This window comes from Telopea speciosissima, chromosome 8, assembly GCF_018873765.1.
Source record: "Telopea speciosissima isolate NSW1024214 ecotype Mountain lineage chromosome 8, Tspe_v1, whole genome shotgun sequence".
Classification (NCBI taxonomy): Eukaryota; Viridiplantae; Streptophyta; class Magnoliopsida; order Proteales; family Proteaceae; genus Telopea; species Telopea speciosissima.
Window position 1 is genome coordinate 32,940,384 of NC_057923.1, and position 25,905 is coordinate 32,966,288.

The 25,905-nt window shown below is 38.8% G+C and overlaps 1 protein-coding gene across 1 annotated transcript; it reads left to right on the plus strand.

Annotated features, from left to right (window-relative positions):
* Positions 1-1,300: 1,300 nt before the first annotated feature.
* LOC122670358 (NADH-cytochrome b5 reductase-like protein) lies at positions 1,301-23,469 on the plus strand. The gene is made up of 13 exons (XM_043867200.1): positions 1,301-1,557; positions 2,585-2,627; positions 3,012-3,087; positions 9,558-9,617; positions 9,777-9,827; positions 11,113-11,167; positions 11,308-11,378; positions 11,462-11,513; positions 20,866-20,943; positions 21,734-21,823; positions 21,928-22,041; positions 23,134-23,202; positions 23,291-23,469. Exons 1-13 carry the CDS (start codon positions 1,393-1,395, stop codon positions 23,345-23,347), a joined length of 981 nt encoding a protein of 326 aa, XP_043723135.1. The 5' UTR covers positions 1,301-1,392; the 3' UTR covers positions 23,348-23,469.
* The last annotated feature ends 2,436 nt before the right edge of the window (positions 23,470-25,905 follow it).

Here is a 25,905-nt window from a genome sequence, read left to right on the forward strand (position 1 = left end):
TCGTATGGTAGTTTCCATTCTTTGTGAGAATATTCCCTGGAGAGATCTTTTTAGGAGCGAGATCTTTTCTTTCCTTTCTTCTAACTTCTTTTTTTAGTAATTTCCATATGGGAATGGATGATTGCGTGGCTACTAAAGCTGTACTTGGTTTTTTATTTATGGATTTGGATCTCGGCTATGATTCACCCGATCTCGGGTCGTCAACCCCCGACGTGGTACCATCCTATTGGGTGGTTATATTTTGGATATAACAACTTGAAGGGTTACATTTCTCATGATATTACCTTCAACTCAAGGTCAATGCATGGATCGGAATTGAGCTACAAACTGATGCATTTATTGAAATGGGTTTGTAAAGCGATGACTCCCAACTCCAACTGAACATGCATCACTCCATGTGTATGTTGGCTGTGTTGACAACAACGAGCAACAACATAGCCAAACCACATTGCTCAACAAGACTTTGGACATTATGGTGTTTAAATTGGGAATTGATATTGAATGATATTAGATGGCATGTCTTGGAACTTACAATGGGTTGTGGAATATATATGGATTAATTTTAGATGTTACAGTTGTTTTGAACATTATAAACAGGTATTCAAGTAAAAATTTCTCAATTCATATGAGATTAGTGTCATTTTTTTAAAATGGAGAAAAGTTCCCTACATGAGACATAGAGGCCACACCTAGACACATTAGGAGTAGAAATGACCGCTCTACCCCCAAGAATGGTGGAATTTCTACCCCTAATGTGCTAGAGCGTTCATTGACTGATGCGCCTACATGGCCCCTGCCCTCCCATGCATAGAACGGTTCCCTTTTTTATGACTGTCCCCCTTTTTTGCTCTGTCGTTTTTGCTAGTTATGATCCAAACTCCTTGTCATTATTAGGTTGGATGGACCAAAAGGGCATAATCGTACCTAGAGGGCACGGGTAATTGATCGATTTTCATTACTCAATTTCTTTAATAGTTATTTGACGTAAATACCCTTGTGATGCTAATGTAACCTCAATGAATGCTATTACGTCACGGATCAACCTTATTTTTGGCTTCACTGCAGGGCAGCCGTGTGGCCTCACACAGGCAGGACGTAGATTTCACCCGGTCAAGGTGCTCGGGAAGTGGGTGGGATGGTCATTTCGATCCTTTGGGGTTACACGTCAACCGCACGGCTTTGCGGTAGCAGAGGATCGAAATTGTTTATTTCCGTATTTTTATTTTGGTAACTTCTATTTCCCAGACCCAAATGAGTTGGAACTTGGAAGTGTAACAAGAGTTGTCTTATGAAGTTGACTAGAGTGCAGCCTTCATCTCTTCTATAAGAGCTGCCTGCTGAAGTTGAGTAACTTCATTTCGTCTCTTCTTCTTCTTCTTCTTTGAGATCGAAATGGCTCTGCTCCTCAGAAGATTAGCAAAGGCTGCTCCAGTCGCATTGAACAATGCATTCAAAGATGGACCCAAATCGAATACCGGTGGTTTTGGACTTCCATTTGGAGTAATCGCTGCTCTTTCTGGTGGAATCTCATATTACTATTACTCTTCGCCGAATATGGTAATTCCTTCGGGCGATTAGTCTTTTTCTGTCCGAACTGCTTGTAGATGAACTGGTCTGTCTTTAATATGACAGGTTCAAGGTTGTTTGGTTGAAGGAAGTCTGTTTTTTTTTTCTCCGAGTTTTGGGATGTTTTGAGTATTATGTAAATGGTTATAAAAGGAATGGGTTGACGTCTATTTGACATATATCTTTCTGTGTCGATCTTTCGAAAAAAATTTGTTGCGAATCGCAAGGAGTCCAGGATATGAGAACTAACATCTTGTTTCAAATTTAACTTGTTGAAAATGACTGGGTATATTTGGGTAGTTCTATGTATTTGTGTTTTTATAATTGTTTTGTGAACTATAAATAATGAGATGAAAAGTTGACTAGATTTTGATGTTCATATCATTCTTTGGCTCTGATTCTCCTTGGTATCAGGGATGGTTGTTAAATTGGTTTTTTCCTTTCCTTTGGTTTTCTGTGAGAGAAGAAGTTACTTAAAAAAAAAAAAAAGGAAAATGATGACGTAATGTACTAATTTCTAGTTCCTCTTAGTTTAGTATTCTGCAAGTTACACCTTTTCAGAGTTTTGGAATTACCTTGGTAGGTTTTTGAGCTAGTTTCCTGTTGATATTGAGAATTATTAATATTTAGTGGAATTCGTGGGTCAAGAAATATGAAGCCATTTTTATCTCGAAGATGTAGATTCTTGATTTCTATTTATTCCACTATATAGTCTTTATCATTATCAAGATTCAATTTTAATCCGTGAATCGAAATGGACAAATCATATTTTGTTTACCATTTTTGATCTGTGAGTTTAATCAAATTTTGGGTAATTTTATAAAAAATTTTGTTTAAACATTGGACCTAATTTTGCGTATCTATTTTTATTGTTCTTATATTCTAAGTCATGGATGTTAGAATTTAGGTGCCTCTTTCCATCTTGCTTGAATCTATTTTTATCTTTCAGTGTCTATGTAATCTACATTTAATAAGTTATTTGATTGAATGTTGAGAGGTGAAAGTCCTTTGATTGCAGGTTCAGCTAGATCACAGTAATGAAGAAGCGGGTGAAAAATTTGGTCAGATTCCATAATGTATTATCTATTTATTTATTTTTTGAATGTGAAATCTGAAGAAAGACCCTCACAGTATGTGTAAAATATATGCAAATTGAAACAATCACTTAGTGCTGACCTGTTGTAAAGTTTATCATGCTTTGGAAGTCTGTACGTATGGAATCTCAGTCATTTGTTGACTAAGAGGAAAAGTTTGTGCCTTTCAAATGATGCCCCCATACTAACAAGCCTCAAAATCCCAAAATCCTGCTGTCTTATCTTGCGCTTGTCCTTGCGTTAAGAATCCTAATGCAAAAATTTGAAGCTTGGAGTTTGTATGGTACCCTACTGTATATGTTCCTGACCATTACTTTATACACTCATTTGGAGCTTCTGTTCCTTTTCCAGCACTCAATCCAGATAAGTGGGTCGAGTTTAAGCTACTTGAAAGTGCACGGGTCAGTCACAACACAAAGTTATTCAGGTTAATCCTCTTTTCTTAATCATACTTCTCAATTTCTATAAGATGATGTATATTATGTTTGGGAAAAAGAACTCTGTCTGGGAGTGTGGTCTACGCCAGCACTCCCATGAGTCTATCTCTCTCCTCTCCATATGAAAAGACACCTCTGTCCCCTTGTTTTGAGGAGGTGAGAGATACACATGGGAGTGCTGGCGTAGGCTGCATCCCGGACAGAAAACTACTTCCCGTATGTTTTATAAACTTGGGAACCTATGGCTTTTGCAGCTTGATTGATTGATTCAGTTTCAAGCCATACCAACTCGTAAGGTCTGCCTGCTCATCAAGGCACAAAAATGGATGTACTTGGCTGAATTATTTAATAATGAATGCCTTGGTTAAATTGACTGACCTGAGTTATTTCTCCATTATATAGTAGTAATACATTGGTTGCTGCAATTTTTAATTCTTTTTCCACTATCACCATAGGATGATATGGTGCTCTTGTAAGGAGAGTAGAGGATGAAGGGAAGGCCAAAAGTGATTTGAATTGGAGTGTTAAGAAAATATTGAGTGCTTATATGGGTTAATAAAATCTTTAAATACAGTGGATGTCTGACTAGGATTTGTTAACTGACCAGGAATTATTAGGGTGGGGCTTTGTCATAGGGCTGTAATGGAATGAATTGTGGTTGGATGTAGTGATGTCCATATTTGGTCTGTTAATTTACTCAGATACCCAATTCCCTTTTGAAGTATCCGACGAATGTGAAAATCCATATCCCTATTCATATCCATTTAAATATCTGGATAAAGATCCAGTAATCTCATATCTGATTATAATGGCCTGTGTTTTTAACCCCCTATTTCACCTCCTATTTTTACATTTGCTTTTACCTATTTACCCTTCATTTATCTTTCTACACAAATCCCTTTCTTTCAACTACAACAACAACTCAGCCTTATCCCAACTAAATGGGATCGGCTACATGGATCCTTGCCCTCCAATCATCTCTATTCGAGGTCGTACATGATACAAGCCTAAGCTGTGCATGTCTTTCCTTACCACTTCTCCTAAGGTCATTTTAGGTCTGCCCCGGGATCTTTTAGTTCCTTCAATTTGAATCAAATCACTCCTCCGTACTAGGGCATCCAAAGTCCTCCGTTGAACATGGCCATGCTACCTCAAACGATTTTCTCGTAGCTATTCCCAAATCAGCTCTGATATGATCATTGCTTACTTTATCCTTCCTACTTTTGCCACTCATCCACCTCAACATCCTCATCTCCGCCACACTGAGTTTATTAATATGGTGCTTCTTAACTGCCCAACATTCCACACCATACATCATAGCTATTCATATGATTGTTCTATAAAAATTCCTTCAAATTTTAAAGGAATACACGATCACACAATACTCAGGACACACCTCTCCAATTTTCTCCACCTCATTATCCGTCTTAGTGTAACCAAAGTTACACACCATATACTCTGTCATCTTTTTACTTGTCTTAAAACCTTTTAATTCCAAGGTTGAACTCCATAACTCCAACTTGGCATTAATCTCTGCTTTTGTCTCATCCACCAAAACAATATGATCAACAAAAATCTTATACCAAGGAGCCTCATCTTAAATTTCTTTGGTTAAATCATCCATGATAAGTGCATACAAATAGGGGCTTATCTTTGATGTAACCTAGTTGTAGTTGGGATCACTACCTTAATCCCCCACAGTTCTTGCACTTGTCATCGTACCATCATACATATCTTTAATTATGATCACATATTTACTTGAAATACTTCTCTTCTCTAGTACAGATTAACTCTCTAGGGACTTTGTCATAAGCTTTTTCTAGGTCAATAAAGACCATATGGAGATCCTTCTTGGAATCTCTAAATCTTTCCATGAGTCTCCTAAGTAAATAGCTCCTGTTGTGGATCTTCTTGGCATAAAACCAAATTGGTTCTCTGTAATAGTAGTTTCTTGTCTCAGGTAGACTTTAATAACTCTCTTCCATAATTCCATAGTATGACTCATAAGTTTTATGCCTCTATAGTTATTACAGTTCTGAATATCACCTTTATTTTTGTAAATCGGAACCACAATGCTTCTCCTCCATTCATCTGACATTTTCCTTGTGCTCATAATCTTGTTAAACAGCTTGGTTAGCCAAAATAAACCACAAATTCCTATTTCTTCTACACTTCTATTGGGACCTCATATAGGCCATCAGCCGTGTGCCTTGCCTACTTTTATCATCCTTAAAGCTTTTTTTTTTTTTTTTTTTTTTTTTTACTTTAGACACCCTAATTTTTCGTATATATCTTTGACATGTGGTGTTTTGATGGATAATGTAGTCCTTTGGAACACTATTACTCTAAGTGTCTTCATTTAGTAGGCTGCAGAAATAACCTTCCCATCTCTTCCTAATGTCCTCATCCCTTGTTAGTACTTTACCATCTTCATTTTTAATACATCTAACAAGGTTGAGATCTCTATTCTTCCTTTTCCTTACTTTAGCTATCTTATAGATAGTTTTTTCTCCCTTTTTCGCTCAGATTGTTATAAAGATCTTCATATTTCTTTGACCGTGCTTTTCCCACAATCTTCTTAGCTTCATTTCTGGCATATTTATATCTTTGTAGATCTTCTTCATCTTAGTCATTGCCCATGGCTTAAAACTAGCTTTCTTAGTCTTAATGGCTGCTTGAACCTCATCATCCCACCACCAAGTCTCTCTAGAGGAATAACGTTTTCTTTTCAATTTGCTTAGGATATCTTTAACAACCTTCTTAATACAAGTAGTCATCTCATTCCACACCGTATTAGGCTCTCCCTAAAGTCCCACTATCCTTGTTTGACCACTTCGTCAATAAATGATTTCAAAATATCTCCTTTTAGGCTCCATAAGCTCCATGATGTAGATCGAAGCATGAAGAAGAGAAGAGTCAGGAATTACTGTTCACGTTTTAGTATTCAATTGAACAGTGTCACAGCCCATATTGCCTTGATGGGAATCCTTCTAGAAGACCCAAGTTGAAGACTAAAACACTGTTCATGTCACTGTTCATGTGAATAGCATCAAAGCCAAAATTTGCCTTGTTTGGGATTGATTTTTAGAAGATCTTGTGGGCCCATCAAGTGGAGAAAGATTCTCTCCTAATGCTGCCATAGTTTAGTTTCTATTTTCAGTTTTAGAAAGTATATTAGGTAGCTTCTAATCTCAGTTTGTTTCTATTTTTGTTTCCTTACTTGTTTAGAAGGCTGGCCCTATAAAGCCTTAGTAGTTTCTATTTCAGCTAGTTTCTATTTTCCATTAGTTGCTATTTTCCTACCTTCTATTTTGGTTTTAGGAAGTTTTTATTTTCTTACTTTATATTTTGTAAGCTGGCCTAAGCTATAAAATTGGCACCCATTGAAAGAAAGAGGAGCCAATTGATTAATGAAATTTACAAGCAATGCTTGCCTCCAATTCTGAGAAAGAATTTGTGTTCAACAGCTGAGATAGCTGTGGGTGAGAGACCCAAGGCTGAGATAGCCTACCCCTCCTATCCCTATCTCCCCTATCCATCTTCGTCTTCAACTTCCCACTTGACCTTAACTGCTGCTGTGAGATTACAACCTGCTGCTGCTGCCACTAAGAGACTGCAATCAATTGCTGCCATAGCTGTTGTGAAGACCAGAATCAGTCTTTTAATCATCAACAGAGACTGCTGCTGAAGCACACTGTTGACAGGACTGCTGCTGCTCATCTGCAGTTCTGATTTTCATGCCCAGATCTGCTGCAACTTCAATCCTTGATATCTTCACAACCAGCCATCAGAATAGGCTGATTTTTGGAGCATTAAGTCCCCTCAACATCTTCTCCACTTGATGCAACTTGGGAGTCATTCCTGCTGCTGGTTTGCTTTGTGGTTTTTATTCCCTAAGTTACTTATTCTGAGTTTAGTTTCTATTTCAATGTTCTGCTGCAACCTGCCATCGATCCTACTGTAGAGTTGTTCTTAGTTGAACTCCATTTACATTACTCCACCACCTTATCCTAGGGCAAATAAGCTCATCTTTCTTACAATTCTGTATAGTGAGGCACAAATCCCTTTATTGTGTTAAATTCCATTTATAAAATCTTAAACACATGATACCATATATATATATATATATATATATATATATATATATATATATATATATATATATATATATATATATATATATATGGATGTAGCACATATTTATTATACTTATATATTTATATTTATATTTAATTTAAATGGATCGGATATTAATCGGATTGGATACGGCTTTACTGATATCCGACCGATTGTTAATAAAATAGGCCATAAATGGATCGGATCTTAATCAGATAGGATGTCAGATTAACTGTATCCATGATAAACGGGACAGATCTGATTATGTATCCAGATTACGACCCTACTATGTTAGTTGTATTGAGTTGAGTTTCTCTGTCATCATTGTCATTGTCATGCAAGCCTTGTTCCCTGTAATTTGGCTTCTGGTGCATGACTCATGAATCACAATTCTATCAGGAAATTGCATCAAGATACATGTGAAAGATTGGTAGACTGCTTGATGTCATGCTCCTAGGCTTGAGGCAGGCATGCTGGTTAGATAGCTTGGAGCTGACAAAAAATGATGGTCGTTAATTACATATTTAATACCTTAAATGTGTATGAGTGCATTTTTCTTTTCACTTTTCAACTTCAGGTGATGTGTCAAAGGTAAGGCATTTACTTGACAAAATGAAAGAGCAATTGGAGGATGCCTTCATTTTTTACGTTGGGAGAAAACGAGTGAAAATACCAAATAGTTTTTTTTAAAAAAAAAAAAAATATGTTTACAGCATTTTTAGTGCAGTGGATCTCTCCTGGGATTGCTTTGATATCATTCGGCTTTGTATTGAATGTATTGTATGCATTAAATACGAGTTTAGTGAGACGTCAAAACAACCAATAAAAGGAATGTTATTGATTCAAGTGCTTCAAAGGATCTAGTTATGTAGAGGAACAGTTTTTGGTGCCCTTCTCATTTCCTGTTAAGAATGAATTAGTTGAATCCATTGAGAAAAAGAAAATAACCATTCAACCTATATACCCTGTTTTCTATAAACGCCATTAAAATAAAAGAGAATGAAAGAGAAATATAGGTGATAGACAGACTAACCATGTAATAACAACTAAGCAATACCAATTAAAAACTAGAATGAATAAGCTAAGGAACTCTAAGTACTGGAGAGAGGAGAAAACAATGTGATCTCAGCAGTTGCCTTGAGGGTGCAATTTTCTGTCATCTTCATATTTATCTTTTCTTAAGTAGAGTATTAAACTTTTGTGGGAGTTTTGTATTGCAATTTCTTTCTTTCGTGCATTTATAATGACTTTTGGAACTCAATGTTTTGGTAATCTATGAGGTTGAGAAGTTTCATGATTCGTAAGAGAGGCTGGTTTAGTACTTATGGTTTTTTAATTTTTAAGCAGGGGTTTGGATAGAAAAATTGGGGTAGATGGGAAGTTTGTCATGGATTTACGTACTGAAGTAAAAAATGTGGGTGTTTTTGAGGGAACCCATGGGTAAAAAGTGATTTCATTTACCTTTTTTTTTTTTTAAAGGAAAAATGGAATATTGTCTTCTGTTATGTGGTTTTGAAGGTACTTTTTACATTCACTATCGTGGGTCTTTTAAGTATATCTGGGTAAACACCTTTCTTACATTTCTCTATTCTATTAATCTTTTCCTTAAGAACCCTATACAGATTGTGCAGTAGTAAAAGGTTCAGGTTGCCAGGGCAAATGCCCGATTTGAGTCTTGAGGGTGGCTATTTTGCGCATAGGCAGGACCAGCATGGGGTAAGGGCCCTTTTTATTTATAGCACATTTACTTGGAAAGCTCTTGGTATGAAAGTACTTTCTGTCCAAGGAAGATGTCTTGGGGCCATTGTGGAGGCACAAGAAATTGCTGATTCCATCAAGCCATAATATTGACATCAGTGTCATACAGTCAAACTGCTCCAATCCAGTTTGTAGATCATGTATAATAGCTCTTGAGATAGGATGAACTTTGAAATCAAGAGATGGGTGATTGGAGTATTTAGATTTATATGATATTTCTTTCAAAAATCCTGGAAGTGCCTGAAAAAAAAAGTAATTTTAGAGGTTCTGTGGATTTCGGCTTGTAATATGGAGTTCTTTGGAGTTTGATCAAATAGTTTATACATCGTGTTCTTTAATCTGATTGATAGGATCTTGGATCTTGTTTCATCCAACTATCCATTCAGTATTTGCTTCCTTGCCATGAATTGCAGTTAATGGTTATAGGTCCTATTGAATACTGTTGTGTATTTTTTTGTTTGGGGATGGGTTCAAAATTGTGTATTAATTACTGTAACCCCCTTTTTTTTGTTTATGTAGTTCATCCTAATCATCTAAACTTTAACGAAATTTCCAAACATTAATTTGATCTTTCAAATTATGGCAGGTTTTCATTTGACCCCACTGCTAAGTTGGGCCTAAATGTTGCTTCATGCTTTTATACAAGGTACTCCAAACGGCATATCAGCCATTTTGCCTTTTTAATTTAAGGAACTTTTGCAATTACTTCAGTTAATTTTGGCAGTTCCTTTTATAGAGTATGATGACTTATACGAATGAAATCTCTTGAATTGTCTGCTCATATTTAATACTCTCGTTACTGCAGGGCCCCACAAGGACAAGATGATGAAGGAAAGATGCAATATGTGCTTCGCCCGTAAGTCTTTCTATTTAAATGATAACGTGGTTGATATGAACATGTCTGCATGTTTGGTCCCATTGTCTCACTAAACTTCTACCCACTAACACCATCTGCTTGCCCGATGATGCTGCCATCTATTGGCCAGAGAAGAGCCTGATCTAAAACCGTGTGGAACAAACCATGGCAAGTTAGCATTGTTATTGGGGCTTGTAAGAGTCAAGTCAATAATGGTTTTTTGTCTTGTCCTAGTTGGTCCATCTTGAGGGGAGGAACAGGTGTATTTCTTTTAAGAGCAAGAGTTCTCTGTGGGAGAGTATGGCCCCTGCACAAGTGGACACAGTGGCATCAACAGGGTGGTCATTACCACCCTTCATGGGGGCAGGGCGGTCATTTTGCCCCCCATGTGTCTGGGCACAGGAGGTACACTCCCCCACAGAGAACATTTCTCCTTCTTTTACTTAGTTATTGAGTCAATAGTTTGGTTAGTATATGGTAGTAATGGTCTTATGGTCTTACTTTTAATTATATAGGCGTATGACCACATAAATCAAGTGATCCCATGCCTAGTCATATGAGTTTTTTATGGTCCTTTAGTTTAAAAATGTTTGGAGCAGGAAATTTACATAAAGTTCTCTTTGCTTGCGCACGTGTGTGTGTGTGTACAATTTTGTTGGTTCTAATTGTTGAAGTATCCAACTCAAAAGATTAAGCTATTAGGTGGAAACGCCCAACTGTTTTATGAAGACATCCAAGCTCCCAAAGTTTTCCAATGTGGGAACACTCCTCACATGTTGCCCTTCTTTTTGCTTTTTGGTGGAGTACGCATGGCATGTGTGGCCCCTCTTTTGGGTGATCACACACAAGTGTGTATCAACACAACACTGGGCCCAATGGCTTGGATACCATGTAACAATCACTTATCTCAAAAGCTCAAGCTGTTAGGACATGGGCACAACAACACGGCTCCCTGCATGTGCATGGCGACATTCACGGCTCTGCGTGTCGCACCAAGGGTAGAGGACACAGGGGCACAGCAACATACTTCCCTGCATCTACGTGGGATCGAACACCTGACCTCCTAGTTCTGATACGATGTTCAAGTATCCAAACCAAATGCTTCTGCTATTAAGTGGAGAGGCCCAACTGGTAGATGAAGGCATCCAAAGTCCTAGAGTTTGCCAATGTGGGATTATTCCCAACGCTAATGCTATTGTGTTTTTAGAAATAACTTAGCATTTTTTTCCTCAATTGAACATAAGAGTTGCTTAGATTTTCTTATGTATGTTTTTTTCTTATTCAGGTATACTCCTATATCGGATCCAGATGCCAAGGGATATTTTGATTTATTGATTAAGGTATCCCACTATCAGTGGGCCACTTATGTCTTCCATGACTTTCCAGTTCTACTTCCACCTATTTATCAATGTTCTTGCTTTGAAGAGCAAGTCTCCTAATCTGTGTATATTGAAGTGCTTTGTAATATAAAATGGTGCAGATTTATCCTGATGGCAAAATGAGTCAGTATTTTGCAAGTTTAAAACCAGGCGATGTATTAGACGTTAAAGGGTAACCCTCTCCATATGCACTGTTATCAGTTGGAAAACTACTCTGTTGCTTCTTCTTACTATTTTATGGACTCCTATTTGCAGGCCAATTCAAAAACTCAAATACACTCCCAACATGAAGAAAAACATTGGCATGGTAAGGAAATGGCATCTATGGACCCAAGACTAATTTTCTATGTTTCATTACTCAAAGGCTATAGGAAAAGAAAAGAGAAAAACAATTCATATAACCAAAAGAAAGAGCAAAACGGGTTGACCCTTAGCCATGACTGCAGATAATCAGGGTTGTAGGATGGGAAGAGTCCACTGATTCCATTATCCTTGCTACTTGCGGGTGTTGGGAATTACAACGCAGCTCGGACCAAACTTTAAAAATCTAAGTCAAGCCTGAGCTGGGGATATAAACATCTGATGTAGATGACATTTCAGATCTTTCACCTGTCTAATTATCTATGTAACCTGCAATAATAATGAAGAAGAGAAGAGAAGAAGAGGACAAGAAGAGGGAAGAAGAATGCTGCAGCGCAGCTCTTAGAATCACATAACTATATCAACGAAATAAAGAGAATACATATAAAGGAGGGTTGGGGGCAAATAAGTGAAAAACTAACCAAAAGAGGACTAATTGAGATTCTCGGGATTAGTGCCATACTCCAATCCCGAGACCTCTTTTGGCCTTCATAAACCACTCTTAACACTCCCCCTCAAGCTGGAGCATATATGTTTATCAGTCCCAGCTTGTTACAAATGTAATCAATCCGCCCACAACCTAAAGGTTTGGTAAACACATCAGCTAATTGTTCACCAATTCGAACATGACTTGGAATAATCAAGCCACTCTGCATCTTCTCACGAACAAAATGGCAGTCTATCTCAATATGCTTTGTCCTCTCATGAAAGACGGGATTGGAAGCAATGAATAGTTGCTTGATTATCGCACCACAGCCGCATCGGAATCAGAGGATCAAATCCTAACTCAAACAATAACTATTGTATCCACATCAGCTCACATGTCAAATGTGCCATGGCCCTATATTTTGACTAAGTGCTAGATCTGGCCACGACGGTCTGCTTCTTGCTCTTCCAAAACATAAGATTTCCTCCAACAAACGTACAATTTCATGTAGTAGATCTCCTGTCAACTGGAGACCCTGCCCAATCTGCATTTGAAAAACCTTCAATTTTAGTATGACCATGATCCCGATATACTATTTCTCTACCTGGAGCTTTCTTGAGATACCGTAGAATCCTGACAACAACATCCCAATGAGAGGTCTGAGGAGAAGAAAGGAACTGGCTCACCACGTTGACTGGAAAAGCAATATCAGGTCGGGTAACTGTTAAGTAATTTAACTTACCCACCAACCTTCTACATCTTTCTGAATCATCAAGTATGTCTCCCTCTTCAGCAGTGAGTTTCACATTATGGACCATAGGAGAGTCAACTGGCTTGGATCCAAGCATACCTATCTCAGTGAGTAAGTCCAACACAAACTTTTGCTGTGAGAGAAAAATGGCCTTCTAAGATTGAGCAACCTCAATGCCCAAGAAATACTTTAACTTCCCTAAATCCTTGGTCTGAAATTTCTGCTGGAGATGTAACTTCAACTCTCTTATTCCATATGAGTCATCTCCAATAATAATAATATCATCTACATACTAGCAGAAGAATCCTTCCTGCACCTGACTGTCTGTGGAAGAAGGAATGATTACTTCCACATCTAGATAGACCAAACTCAAGAACCACTTCTGTGAAACATCCAAACCAAGCACGAGGAGACTGTTTGAATCCATACAATGATTTCTTCAAGCACCACACCATATCAGAAGACTCCCCCTAAGCAACAAATCCAGGAGGTTGCTCCATATATACCTCCACCTGCAGAGTGCCATGGAGAAACACATTTTTGACATCTAGCTGAAACAAGGGCCAATGATGAGAGGCAGCCAGGGATATTAAAATGCGTATAGAAGCAAGCTTGGCAACTGGGGAGAAGGTATCCAAGTAGTCAACACCATACACCTGAGCATAACCCTTGGCCACAAGTCTCGCTTTCAACCGAGCAAGAGACCCATCAAAGTTAACTTTAACAGCATAAACCCAATGGCAACCAATAGCAGTTTTACCATGGGGTAGAGGAACAAGTTTGTGATTCTCTCTCAACACCGATAATTCTTCATCCATAGCTGTCCTCCAGCCAACACTAGATAATGCCTCAGATAAAGACTTAGGAAGCGGATGAGTTTCAACAGTAGACAAAAAGGAACGAAAACTAGTAGACAAGCCAGAATAAGAAACAAAATTAGAAATAGAATGTTGAGTACAACATCGAGTACCTTTACGCTGGGCAATAGGTAGATCAAGATCAGAAATAATAGGAAGAAGGGGAGTTGTACTTACAGTATGATCTGCAGTGGAAGAAGACATGGTAGAGTCCGTGAGAACAGGAAGGGCAGTAGCTACAGGTGGATCAGGGGCGGCAGCAGCTACTTGCGGTTTAGGGGGGACAGCAGCAACTTACGGTTCAGGGGGGGCAGCAGCCACCGTGGGTTGAGGGACATACACATGAGTAGTGGGAGGATGATTCCGAGAAGTTGGAGCAGGACCCTGTGGCAAAGAGGATGGACCCTGTGGCAAAGAAGACTAAATAATACACACAGGAAAAGTATCATCCAAGCTAGACGCATCAACTGGTTCAGTATGGTATGGAGCAGACTCAAAAAAAGAGACATCAGAAGTGATAAAATATTTACGCAACAGAGGAGAATAACAACGATATCCCTTCTGGGTACGAGAATATCCAAGAAAGAAACATTTAATGGCCTTAGGATCCAATTTGGACAGCCCATGCCGATGATCACGAATGAAGCACGCACACCCAAAAACTTGTGGAGGCAAAGAAAATAAAGACTCGTTGGAATACCCCCTTCAAAACAGATGATGGCGCATGCGGTTAATAAGATAGCAAGCTGTCATCACTGCATCAACCCAAAATACTTTAGGAACTTTCATCTCAAATAGAAAGGAACGAGTAACTTCCATTAGATGACAATTCTTCCTTTCTGCCACACCATTTTGTTGTGGTGTGTTCGAATAGGTAGACTGATGGATAATGGCACGCTGAACCATAAAAGAAGAAAAAGAGGAAGAAAAATATTGTTTGGCATTATCACTGTGCAAAATTTTCACACACACCAAATTGAGTTTGGATTTCAGAGATAAATGCACAAAAGATAGAGAATAATTATGATATGTTTTTCATTAAATATAACCATGTGACCCTTGAATGGTCATCAACAAATGTAACAAAATATCTGAAACCCAGCTTAGAAGTAACAGGACATGGACACCAAACATCTGAGTGTACTAACGAGAAAGGAAATGTTGAACGCTTATTGACTCTAGGTGGGTAACTCACATGATGGAGTTTCCCAAATTGACAAGACTCACACTCCAGACTAGATAAAGAACTAAAAGTAGGAACTAATTTTTTAAGACTCTCCAAAGAAGGATGACTAAGCCGGCAATGAATCTGATGAGGGGAAGCAACACTGGTGCAAGCCACAAGTGAAGAACCATCCAATAAATACAGCCCCTCTGACTCCCGTCCTCTACTAATCGTCCTCCTCGTAGCAAGATCCTGGAAGACACATGAATCAGGATAAAAGGTCACAGAACAGTTAAAGGTTTTAGTTAATTTACTAACAGACATAAGATTAAATGGAAAATTAGGAAGCTAGAGAACAGAGGACAGAGATAACGAAGAACTGGGTTGAACAGTACCAACCTCTTTAACTCTAACTAAGAACCCATCAGCCAAAGTAACACTATAAGAGGATGGGGACAAAGAAGAAAATATACCTGACATCCCAGACATGTGATCGGAAGCCCCTGAATCAATAATCTAGGGACGAGAAGTAGCTGAGAGACATGCAGTGGCATTACCTGTCTTGACTAAAGTAGGATAGGAAGTAGGCCGAGACATTTGGAACTGATTGTAGCGGGTACATTCCTCCTCTGTCATGACCACTACCTTATTTTCAGATGGTTGAGTTTGTGGGGCTGACTCACTGCTAGTAGCTGAATTAGCAAATTGTTGCTGGGGAGGTTTTCCATGAAGTTTCCAACAAAATCTCTGAATGTGTTCAGGCTGGCCGCAATGATGACATGTTCAAACAAACCCTGAGCCATCAGAAGAAGTACTAGACTGACCAAAACCTTGCTGGTTTTGGGTTTTCCCTGTGCCATAGCTACCATCACGGCCACTGGTGCCACCACCACGACCATGGCCTCCACCACGATTGCCACTATCTCCTCGTGCAAAATTCCTAGTCCCTGATTGTGATAACAGGGCAGAATTCTCAATAGCAGGTGTAGGCTCCTTAGAGCCATCCCGGGATACTAGAAGTACCCAAGCAAATGTATCAGTTAGCATGGCAACAGTTGCATCCCCAAGGATTTGAGATCGAACTGACTCAAACTCCTGTCCAAGACCTCCTAAGAAACCCATGACAGCCAATTGTTCCCTTTGACTTTGCATCTGTTTCACATCAGCCGAGATAGGAAGAAGGGAGTTCAATTCTTCATACATTCTCTTGTAATCAGCAAAGTATTGAGTGACAGAACGACCCTTCCTCTCAGTGCGATAGAACTCTTGAGAGAGTTCAAAAATCCTTGACAAGTTATTTTGGCCAGAATATAACACCCCCAAATAATCCCACAATTCTTTCATTGTATCGATGTGGGTAACGAGGTTAACTATGTTGTTCTCCATTGAATTCAACATCTGGCCAAGAATTCGAGCATCAACGGTAGCCCAAGTTGTGTCATTCTCAGGCTTGGTAATGGGGGAGGGAAAGAAAGAAAGAGAAGATAGGAAGGAAATCAGAATTGCAGGGGGAAAAGAGAAGAAGCAGTAGGAGAAGAAGAAGGGGGGGGGGGGAGAGAGAGGAGAGACTTAAAGAAAGAAGAAGACTCCAACGATTCTGCACTTTTTATTTTCTGTTCTATTCTCATTCCTCTCAAAATACATTCTTTTAAAAACTCAAAATCAAAAAAAGAAGAAGAAAATAACTCCCTAACAACTACTTCTATAGCATAACTGCCCCCTAATAATTATTTCTACAGTAATAACTGCCAAATAACTCTAAAAATAAAAGATAAAACAAAAATAAACTAAATGCAAGGTTGGTAGGGCTTGGGCTTGAGCCTAAGAAGGTATCTCTTGGAGTATCCAATTGGGCCTGGGCTAGGGCTAGTAGGAGCAGCCCCCAAATGTCCTGCATCAACTCTCCCTTGCTTAAAAAAAACTCGACCATGAGTTTTATAGAAAGGAAGAATCAAATTAGTAACCATCGATGTCAATTTGCAGTCCTCAATCGACCAATCTTCATTCATGGCAACTTCTGTGTAGCAGAAAAATAACAAGACAACAGTAACAAGGGAGGGAGGGGGAAAGGAGAAATATAGAGAACCTGGAGAGGAGAATAGAAGAAGAGAAGAAGAAGGACTCGAGAAGAAGGGGAAGAGGAACAGAATTCAAGAAGAAGAAAAAAAGAGGAGTTGAGAGAGGGATTCACCCAGGTTTGGGCTCTGATACCAAATAATGGGGTTGACGCTGTTGCATAGTTCCTGTATTGCTGTGGGTAGTATTGCTGATGCTGATGGGCATGTTGTGGCTGGGACTGGTAAGGATTACGATGAGGCTGCCGATCTGATGAAGTCGATGTAGTAGTTATCAGTGTATGAACACCACATGCTGGAGGCCTTCGCGGTATGTTAAGGCCACCATGGGAGCCTTTGCCTTCAGATTCTGCTTCTGTTGGCAGATGGCCTCGACCATAGAGGGGGACCAGTGTGGTGAGGGAAACATCAGCCTTACAAACAGGGCAGCGTTGATGCTGTTCGGCGGAGGAACCCTGGAAGTGAAGCCACTTGTACATGCATGGCCAGCAGAAAAGGTGGCCACAGTGTCACCACAGGATCTTGTGCATAGTCTAGACAAATGTTGCAGTCGAAGCAGCCAGTAACGTTGTCTGAGGTAGTAGCAGCATCAGAGCCTGATTTCCACTTCTGCAGTTGTGACTCATCACCACCCATCTCATTTTCTGCAACTGGCTCTTGGAAGTATTGTTCAATGGCCATCTGCTTTGCCCCCCCACCTCTGTCTGGGATACCAGTTTAAAACAACAAAATCTTGTTTGAAAGCTGTGCAAAATAGAAGATCACGTTCAATACTCCAATGGCTAATCCAAAACCTTCGATTTCCGAGAGGAAGAGAGAGTTATAAATAAATCAAAAAATGACGAAGGGAATGGGGGATTGGGAATTGAGAAATTGGGATGGATTTGAAGTGATAAGAGAGAAAAAAGAAAGGTTGGAGTTGTTGGAGAGAAGACTTGGTAAGCGGTGCCGATGAGTCTATGGAAGACTCAGAGAAAGAGAAGATAGGAAGGAAATCAGAATTGCAGGGGGAAAAGAGAAGAAGCAGTAGGAGAAGAAGAAGAGGGGGGGGGGGGAGAGAGAGGAGAGACTTAAAGAAATAAGAAGATTCCAACGATTCTGCACTTTTTATTTTCTGTTCTGTTCTCATTCCTCTCAAAATACATTCTTTTAAAAACTCAAAATCAAAAAAAGAAGAAGAAAATAACTCCCTAACAACTACTTCTACAGCAATAACTGCCCCCTAATAACTATTTCTACAACAATAACTGCCAAATAACTCTAAAAATAAAAGATAAAACAAAAATAAACTAAATGCAGGGCTGGTAGGGCTTGGGCTTGGGCCTGAGATGGTATCTCTTGGAGTATCCAATTGGGCCTGGGCTAGGGCTACTAGGAGCAGCCCCCAAATGTCCTGCATCACTTGGTCCTTGTCAAATGAGCTTGTTGATCACAACCAGTCTGAACCAGGTTCACAATCTTTCTCCATTGCTGATAATTTGTTATACCTTCAAGCTTCTTTTCTGTGATTCGATTGGCAGAAGAGGATACAATCTCTGTGACCACTGCACTTTTTTGTTCATCATCCATAATAGTGTTCAAGCAAGATCACAAATAAAAAATTCAGATACGAGATAAGGCCAAAGTACAAATTGTTTGGCACCACCACCGAGAAGACTTATCCTCCCAAGCAAAAATTTCAGACCAGCAACCAAACAGAAAAAAAATATCACCTCAACTGAATCACTTTTCTTCCACAATCAACCCAAGAAAAAATCAGGTCAGCATAATCTCACCCACAAGCAACATCAAACGATCATAAACACCATCACACACAACCAACAAATCTGCTTTTAATTTGATAGAGCAGATTTACTTCATGTTCATCCAACAACCACCAACAAATATCAATAACAGAAACGCAGGGTGAAAAATCACCCCCTTCCTTAGGTTCGAGAACCTCTGAGAAGGCTAATCAGAAATCGCAGAAGATAAAAGTGAAGAAAAAGAAAAGAAACAAAGAGAAGAGGGGAAAAGGACTTGCGCAGGCCTATGAACGTGGCTCTGATACCATGTAACCTGCAATAATAATGAAGAAGAGAAGAGAAGAAGAGGAGAAGAAGAGGGAAGAAGAATGCTGCAGCGCGGCCCTTAGAATCACATAACTATATCAACGATATAAAGAGAATTCATATAAAGGAGGGTTGGGGGCAAATAAGGAAAAAACTAACCAAAAGAGGACTAATTGAGATTCTCGGGATTAGCGTCAGACGCTAATCCCGAGACCTCTTTTGGCCTTCATAAACCACTCTTAACAATCTAGTAGGGATAAAAATTGAAGAACTTTAAGTGTGGCTTGAGAAAACAAGATTTTTGTTCTCTCCATTAGTTATTTTGGTCGTATCTTCTTTCTTTAGAACCATCCCATACTCGATGACTGATTTTTTATTTTTGTTTTTTTTTTCCTTTCCTATAATTCAGAAGTGATTTATTAAGAGATATTTTTACCAGACAAACTTTGTCGGTGACTTAGTACCATAGTTTTTTTTTGTCGGGGGAGGGGGTATTGGGGAACTGTTACTGACTGTATAGTGTATACATATGATTATGCCAATCTATGGTCAGAAACACACTATATGTTCTTCCGTGTATGACATGTATGCTGCATGGCTTCCTCTTTGAATTCTATTCATTGCAAGCCCAAAATCAAAGTGATTCATGGGCTTCCCTATGGGTTGGTTCTAGCTGATTCTAAAAAAATTCTTTGTTTTATTCCAGTTCTAGAGGCTAAGATATCGCTGCTGGTACTGTAACAAGATTTTCCTTCCTTAAGCCCAAAAGCAAAGTGATTCATGGGCTTCCTAATGGGCTGGTTCTACCTGATTCTAAAAAAATTCTTTGTCTTATTCCAGTTCTAGAGGCTAAGATATCGCTGCTGGTACTGTAACAAGATTTTCCTTCCTTTTGGCCAGCCAAAATAAAAAATGGCAGCTTTCTTGCACTTAATCGTGACTCATGATATGTTTTATAGGTGATGCGTGAGACAATTCCCTCTTCCTTGCAAATCTTGATTTGTAGTACATGCACCTTGTGTTCTAGAAATAAGATGGTCATGCACCTCTTAATTTAGTACCCAGCACCTCAGCGATTACTTTGTAAATGCTTCAAACCCGACAGGCTTAAAATCTCTACTCCAGTTTTCTTTGAAATAAGGTTGATAGAAGTAAGGTTGCGACCCAAAATTTGGTACTGGTAGCATATAGATCCTGAAACACTTTCATGAGGCATCTCCCTGATGACTGGGACATTTGAGTGGAATTCAAAGGAGGATCCAACCGAATAAGCAGCAAGGACCTTGTTAAGAAAGGGAGCCAGGTTCATCGAACCAGAATAAATACTGGTCCAGCTCCATAATGAGTTTGTGGGAGCCTAATCAGCTTTGTAGTTTGATTTTAATTCTTTCCTATTTTAATTGGGAAAGTCTATTTAAGTCTTATTTTTATTTCAGCTAAATTGTAATAGTTACTTGGGTAAGGAAGACTCCTATTTAAGGTAGGATTTTGTTTTAAGTTGCTATCAACGCATTCCAGGGCCCTTTAGCCACATATGATATGGAGGTTTATGAGATTGGTTTATTCCAAGTAAGCTGTGCGAATCAGTGGATAATGGTGTGAGGCTTGGCAGAGGGATTCTGGTTACTGGCGGGAAGCCTTGATTCTCTTTCAGTCTTCTTTATACTCTGTTTTAACACAATACAGGTAATGGAAATTCTCCTTGTTTATCAGCCGTTAAAACCTTTTCCATTTCAAAATGCTGATATTTGCATTTATTTTGTAAAAATTTATCCTTCCATATAGCAAATTGCATTTTAGCTGAAACTTAATGGCTGAGTAGAGGGTAAAGTTGCGTATAGGTGGACCTTTTCTTGGTGCCATCTAAGTTTCCATATGGCATATTTTGGACTATTTTATATATATATATATACCAACTGAAGAAACTTAATGGGCATGTCCGCCTAATGTTTAGAGATATTCTTTTGTCCCAGATTGCAGGGGGTTCTGGCATTACACCAATGCTGCAAATAATTGATGCTATTGTGAAGAATCCTGACGACACCACACAGGTAAACTCTTGTGTCTGCTATAAAGTGGGTCTAAATAAAGAATGGTAGTCCTTGTATAATTTCAGAGTACTTCTAGGGATTTGTGTACTATTTCTTGTCTTACTTTGGGTGCGGAATCTAATTTGGGAGCGGGTAGACTTTACAGCCAAGGAAGTTGTACACAGGTACTCATTTTACATGAGGAACTATCTCATTGGGTAATCCAGACAACAATGTTCCTCGTCTGGATCACCCAATCCAGATCAGTGTCTGAATCCAGACAACTCCACCATTTGTTTGGCCAATCCAGATTGGGATGCATGTGGACCCGTCCATATCCCTCTTCCTTCTACAGTTACTAAAAACAGTTTTGTTTCAAGTTCAATAGAAGAAATGGTCCTGGATGGATTTGAGAAGTCATTGTTGGGGTTCTGTAATTTTTGAACTAGAGCTCAACTCTCACATCTCCAAGATCTTTCATGAAAAAAAAACATCTCCAAGATCTCTCTGTCCATTGCCAGATTGGCTAAGAAAATTTGTTGTAGTTAGTACAATAGTAGATCCATATAAGTGTCACCATTTTGTGGACTACTATAGAATGGCATCTTTGATTAAATTTACCCGCTTTCTTTCATCAGTGTTACTGTTCAATCTACTATTTTTGCGTTGTCAGGCTTTCATAATACATTTGGCACTTGCTGAAAAACAGCTTTGTAGATTGGACGAGTGCAATCAATCATTTTTCTGCTCAAAATGTCTGGTTTGATTCATGAGTAGTAGCACTAAGCGTGATGGCTTTTTGTTCTTTCAGGTGTCTCTGATTTATGCTAACGTATCCCCAGATGACATACTACTCAAAGAAAAACTTGACACACTTGCAACAAGCCATCCTAATCTGAAGGTAGCTACTGTTACTGACTGGCATGCCATTTGTGGTTTTGAGTCCTGGAGTTGGTTTCATTGTTTTCAAAAAAGAGCTAAGCATTTTTTTCTGGGAAATACCAGGTATTTTACACAGTAGATAATCCTTCGAAGAATTGGAGAGGAGGTAAAGGTTTTGTTTCAAAGGATATGGTTATGAAAGGCTTGCCTGGTCCTGCTGAAGACACATTGGTCGTTGTAAGTAGTAATTTTCACTTTGTGTGCTCAATGCTCAGCAGCTTTTCACTAGTTCATCAATCTTTAACATCAAACCAATTTCAAGGGAGCATTTCATCTCAATTGTACTGAAGATATGCTGCATCCAATATTGACATCTTTTTGGGTTTTCTGGCCATTTTGATAAGATAAATTTATCTTCTTACTTTGTGAAGAAACAAAATGGCAGGATGTTACAGTTTGAGCAGTGGAATATTTTCTTTTCACTGCTCACTGTTTCAATTCAACACCCTAAAGAATGCTAAATTTGATGGTTGCTATCAAAAATTGGATTACTATTTCAGTGTAGATCTCCTCAAGTAGGATTTTAACATACGACCAGTTGGTTAGCAGCTGACAGCTCTACCACTGAGCTATTGAGGAACAATGAGAGATTAGGTCTCATAGAGTTCAATTCCCCCTCCCCCCCAAAACCATTTTGTTTTGCGGGTGGTCACTCTGAGTCTAACGGTGGTCTGAAAGAATTAATTATATTTAAGGACCCCTGTATTAATCCTCCATAAGATTTGAGAGGTCTCTAAGAGGAGATCATGGGGGAAAACATCAAGAGTACAAATTGAAGGATATTAGATGCTGCCTGTGACGCCCAAAATATGCATGACGTCAAACGTTATCTTAATACCCATGCCAATGAGGAAATTCACCATAAGTTTTGATGTTATTTTTTATTAGCTTTCTAAGATATTCTCCAAAATGTACTCATTGATGGAAGGCATGCTATTGATAAGCCTTTCCTGGTTTCGTAACAATTGCATGAACAAAACATGCTTTCTTAATGCCCAAAATATGCTTTGATTTCATGAACAGATTGCTGACATCCTAATCTCCCGAAAAAAAAAAAAAAAAAAATATTTTGATGGCATCCTATTCAACTGGGCAAGTTGCAAGTTGAGATACATGTGGAGATATCTTGGAACCCCAAAACCTTAAGTAGTTTGTAAATATTGATGCATCAATCATATGTAGAACAAAGGCGATCTGATCCTATGCTGCACACTTCATTGAGAATTCAATCTAAAGCCTGCCACTATTTTGTCCACTGTTCCCTTCTAGGTATGCGGCCCACCTGGAATGATGAAACACATCTCTGGCGACAAAAATAAAGATCGGACACAAGGGGAGGTATGTGAAGACCTTTTATGCTCTTATGTGTGCTGATTCGTTATTACTGAAAAAAGTTTCTTATGTATTATATCTTCTATATTTGCAGCTCTCAGGTCTACTAAAACAACTTGGATACACAGAGCAGATGGTTTTTAAGTTTTGACAGACTGAAGCACCAAAGCCTTTCAGTTTTTATCATAAAACTGCGGAGACGTTTGTTGGTACCGCAGACTCTTGGACTTTTGGCTCCTTCCACCCCCTCCCTTTTTTCTGTAGTAGTGAAAATTTTGCGGAAAAACAATCTGGGGGTAAAACTTTGTTTTGCAGAGATCTGTATGTCCAATTTGTTGGCTATTCTTTTTATTTTTTTCAAGCATAAAATAGGGGATAGAATTTCCATGTAGCCCCCAGGCATCTGATGCAAATTTCACAGCTGAGAATAACAATCTTATCAATTTTAATGAACGAAATAGATCTGAAATCATAGCCATCATTGCCAAGTTCGTCTCATAATAAATTCCTTAAAACAATCACTGCCAATCATTTGAATTCATTGGGATCCCCCTCCCCCTCCTGCAAAAAAAAGAAATTGCATTGCACGAACATGTACCCTTATTTTATTTTAATGTTTATTTTTTGGGAGAAAGAACTCCAACTGGTTGCGCTAGACCCTGCCTCTGTGAACTGACATAGGGGCACGTGAAATGATTGTCGAACCCCTGGTCATTTTTGGGGTTCCGAAGGGGTGTGGGACCGAGTGGTGTTATCTTTCCCTTTTTGTTTTTTTCAGGTAGCTTTCTATTCCATTGAGTCCCTGTCAATTGTGACTCCGATCATGATCCATTGTAGATGCAATTGAGCCCTCTATATACTACTAAAAAGTATTTCATTTCCAAGTAGTTCGGTTCAAGCATTGAAGTTTCTCGAGTTTTGTAAAGTGAAACGGAAATCCTAAGGGTTTGACACTTCTGTTTCTGGGCCATGTTTCTATTCCAGAAATGACTTTTGTATTTCTATTACTAGGCCAAATTTCTGAACAAAAAAACATGTTTGGTAATGCATGAAAAATTTCTATTTCTGAGCCAAAAAAGGAATAGAAACACGTTTGCATGCACAATAATTTCTGTTTCTAGAACTATTTATTTTCAAAAATGTCATTGAATACCCAAAAATTTGGTGGAGGTGGTGGCAATGGTGGTGGCAGCGGTAATGGTGGTGATACTGAAGGTTGTTGCGGTGGTGGAGGTTGTAGTTGTAGCGGCGGCAGTGGTGGAGGTGGTAGTGATGGTGGAGGTTGTAGCAGTGGAGATAACGGTGGTGGAGGTGGTGGTGGTGATGGTAGAGGTTGTAGCGGTGGCGACGGTGGTGGCAGTGGTGGAGGTGGTTTGAGCATGAAATTACAGCTTTGCCCATCAAATTAACCATGTGCTCGCTCATTAAAGAACAACTCTTTCCCCTATTTCTTCCTTTTATTTTCGGGACAACGAAGCTTCAAGTTAGATTTTTTTTTTTTTTCTTAGCAACTTATTTGTCCTGGTTCATTTCCAAGAAAAAAAATGAACCGGTGTTAACAAATGAATTCCTATTATTTTTTTTGAAATAGTGAAACAGAATTGTTATCATACAAATCTCAGAATCTGGTTTGTAAGCTTATTTCTGATTTGGTATCATTTCTATTTCAATTTCATGGGGTGATTTCTTTTTCGGAAATTGTTTGATTTGATTTTTGCACCTTATTTCAGAGAAATAGAAATAAAATGGAATAAAAACTCTTAAATTTCTGAGTTTTTTCAATGTTGAAATTGAAATTGAAATTTAGTTCACTCTTGCTCTTTAATGAGCACATGGTTAATTTGATGGGTAAACCAGTAATTGCATGTTAAAAATAAAATACCACACTTCTTCATCTCTTGATGTCACCACCACCATCCCCCCACTACCAACGTCACCACCTCCCCACCACCATCGCCACTACCACCCTGCCACCATCACCACCACCACCACCATCGCCACCGCCACCACCACCACCACCATCACCACGATCACCACCACCGCCACCACCCCACCACCACCGTCACTACCCCTCCTCCCATCACCACCCATGATGCAATCAAAACAATTTAAATTTCTTGATAAAAAATCTATTTGTTGACTATTTAATCAAATCAATCCAAAATTGAAATAGAAATCATACCAAATCTAGCCTTTATGCTTTTATGAATTTTTTACGAGTTTGGAATTCAGATGTTTTTGGTAACATAGCAAATGAAAGATAATCCTTTTAATTAGTACCATGATCTTGCATCCCTTGGGACTCCCCTTTTGTTTTGAATTATTAATTGGAGGTAAGTAATAACTTAAATGGTTGTCAGTAGCCGATGAAACATTTTGGATGCAGAAATGTTGTATTTCATATATGATAAAAGGGGATAGGAATACTCCATTTTTTCCATGACTAGTTTGCATTTGAGAAGGCTCTCTATTTCATATATTATTTTAGGGAAAAAGATCTCTACTTGGTGGTGTTTCCTACGCCCTCTCACAGGGTACTGTGAAATGATGCCTCTGCCCCCGGGTATACCCATGCATGTTTTCCCATTGGCCCAGACACTTGTGTAGAGACTATGCGACCAAGTAGAGATCTCTTGCCCATTATTTTAATAATCATGATAAAAGTGTTTGATGTTCCTTGTAAGGCTAGGTTGTTTGTTGAGTATTTTA

What these genes read in the sequence shown, in the direction of transcription:
- LOC122670358 (XM_043867200.1), top strand. Translation starts at nt 1,393, where the DNA reads ATGGCTCTGCTCCTCAGAAGATTAGCAAAGGCTGCTCCAGTCGCATTG. An exon ending in GCTTCATGCTTTTATACAAG is followed by an intron (nt 9,618 to 9,776) that starts GTACTCCAAACG and finishes TCGTTACTGCAG; the next exon opens with GGCCCCACAAGGACAAGATG. An exon ending in CAAGCCATCCTAATCTGAAG is followed by an intron (nt 21,824 to 21,927) that starts GTAGCTACTGTT and finishes GGGAAATACCAG; the next exon opens with GTATTTTACACAGTAGATAA.